General features: G+C 32.4%; 1 protein-coding gene across 2 annotated transcripts in view; it reads right to left on the bottom strand.

Moving 5' to 3' along the window:
• Positions 1-351: 351 nt before the first annotated feature.
• LOC122249776 (uncharacterized) overlaps positions 352-1,793 on the bottom strand; it is a 3,208-nt gene continuing 1,766 nt past the window's right edge. For both annotated transcript variants that reach the window (XM_086548896.1, XM_043010896.2), the window contains 2 exons: positions 1,565-1,698; positions 352-1,174 (listed from right to left, as the gene is read on the bottom strand). In XM_086548896.1, the coding sequence (XP_086405022.1) occupies positions 1,685-1,698 (14 nt within the window). In that variant the 3' untranslated portion in view covers positions 352-1,174; positions 1,565-1,684. The remainder of the gene's footprint in view (positions 1,175-1,564; positions 1,699-1,793) is intronic.

Genomic DNA, 1,793 nt, shown 5'->3' with positions numbered 1-1,793 from the left:
CTTGCTTTTGTTTAATAATGAAATGGTTCTAAATTACATGTTTGAATACTGAGTAAATATTAGAGATGCAACATCTTTTCAAGATTCATACCAAATTCTTTATGTTCACATATTGCAAATTCTATACCTGTAAGTGGGAGATATCAGGCTAAGAATAAGAAGTTTGATAAAATTAGTAAATTGGTAAATAAATATTTTTTAATGATCAAATAAATAAAGATTATGAAAATAATACATTCAATATCATAATAAATAAAAAGCATCATCTTAAAATTCAAAACTATATATAACATATTTTTCCGCAGTTCTTTCAAATCAAATACAAAAAGCAGGAGGAATCAAACAAATTAATTTCAATTCATTTTTAATTACAAAAAATATATAAATTTCTTTGGGATGAACAATATGAAATTATTTACAGTATGACTGGATACCATCCAAACATTTATAAATATGCTATGCCATGTAGACTGCAAGTGATGGAAAATTGTAGCTCCCTGCAATTATATTAAACCTAGTATCACATGAGATCTTACAAATTGTTCATTAATACAATAACTCACCACAGTCAGACAAAAGTATCAGTCACACAATGCATGAGGATGCATCATTCAATATATTCTGACTAGGAGGCTGAAAATAAAAACTTATCAGTTGACAAGTTTACACACACACTGTTCATATCATATTTATTAAAACAATAAAACCCTGTATCAGAGTCATCGGATGGGGAAAAAATTATATAAAATTCAAAGAGCAGAGTATTCAGGGAGCTACAGTTGTCAATGAAACATCAAAACTCTTCCAATGATTACCTGGCCCTTCATGGTATATCTAGTTAATTGCCCTATTCAATAGGTACACAATTCACTATCACAAAAGAAAAAAAGTCATGCAGTATTGTCAGTTCCATACAAAGAAAAAAGGTGTAGTAAGATTTAATTTTCAAACACATTCCATATCATATTCCTCTTTAATGACATCTGCAAAGGCCTTTTAAATATTGAATGTTACCCTAAAGTAATCACTGGAGGAATCCATCAGGTTGAATAATAATTAAAAATGATAATGACAAAGTGTTAAGCTTGACAAATCTACATGGCTAAGCGTAGCACACTCACCATCAATACTTAACTTTAGGGGTGATTGCAGCTGCTGGTAGCCAGCGATGGTGCTGTAAGTTAAAAAACTTTTCCAATAAGAAAATTCTTTGTAAATGGTTGGATGGTTACATTAATGTAATAAACTACCTATCATAAAGGCAATAGATATATCTTGACAAAGGAAATTATACATAATAAGAGCACAAATCCATGTATTCATATTCTCCTTTAAGTTTCTGATCTTGATCAAACTATTGTGAATTCTCAAGCTATATAATTCTTAGAATTATCAATCAATGCTGATAAGTACTTTTAAATATAAATCAATCACTCTTGATACTGAATATAGAAATGTCAGTGACAAAGTAAGAGAAAACATTCAAGATAATTTTCTTACATTCCACACCACAGCCTTGTTGAAACACCTGAAAAAAATAACATTCACAGAAAAAGATGCTTACCAAGAGGGGGGGACGGTGGCAGGGGGCTAAAACGGTGCGGTTGGGTTGGGTCCCTGTCCCTTTTAGGGATCAGGGGGTCCCGTCCCACCTGTTCCGTGAAACTGCTGCCGCCCAGTCCAGTCACCTCCCGCTGGCTGTGGGGAAAAAGAGGAAAGCGTAACACAAGCTATAAGACATGACAGTTTAAACTGCCACAATCAGGAAATTATATACATATCTACATAAAGTT

The sequence above is a fragment of the Penaeus japonicus genome, unplaced genomic scaffold, assembly GCF_977035675.1.
Source record: "Penaeus japonicus unplaced genomic scaffold, GWHDUDI00000001_assembly GWHDUDI00000021, whole genome shotgun sequence".
NCBI lineage: Eukaryota > Metazoa > Arthropoda > Malacostraca > Decapoda > Penaeidae > Penaeus > Penaeus japonicus.
The sequence above is the reverse complement of the archived record's forward strand: the minus strand, read 5'-3'. Positions and strand labels throughout refer to the sequence as shown.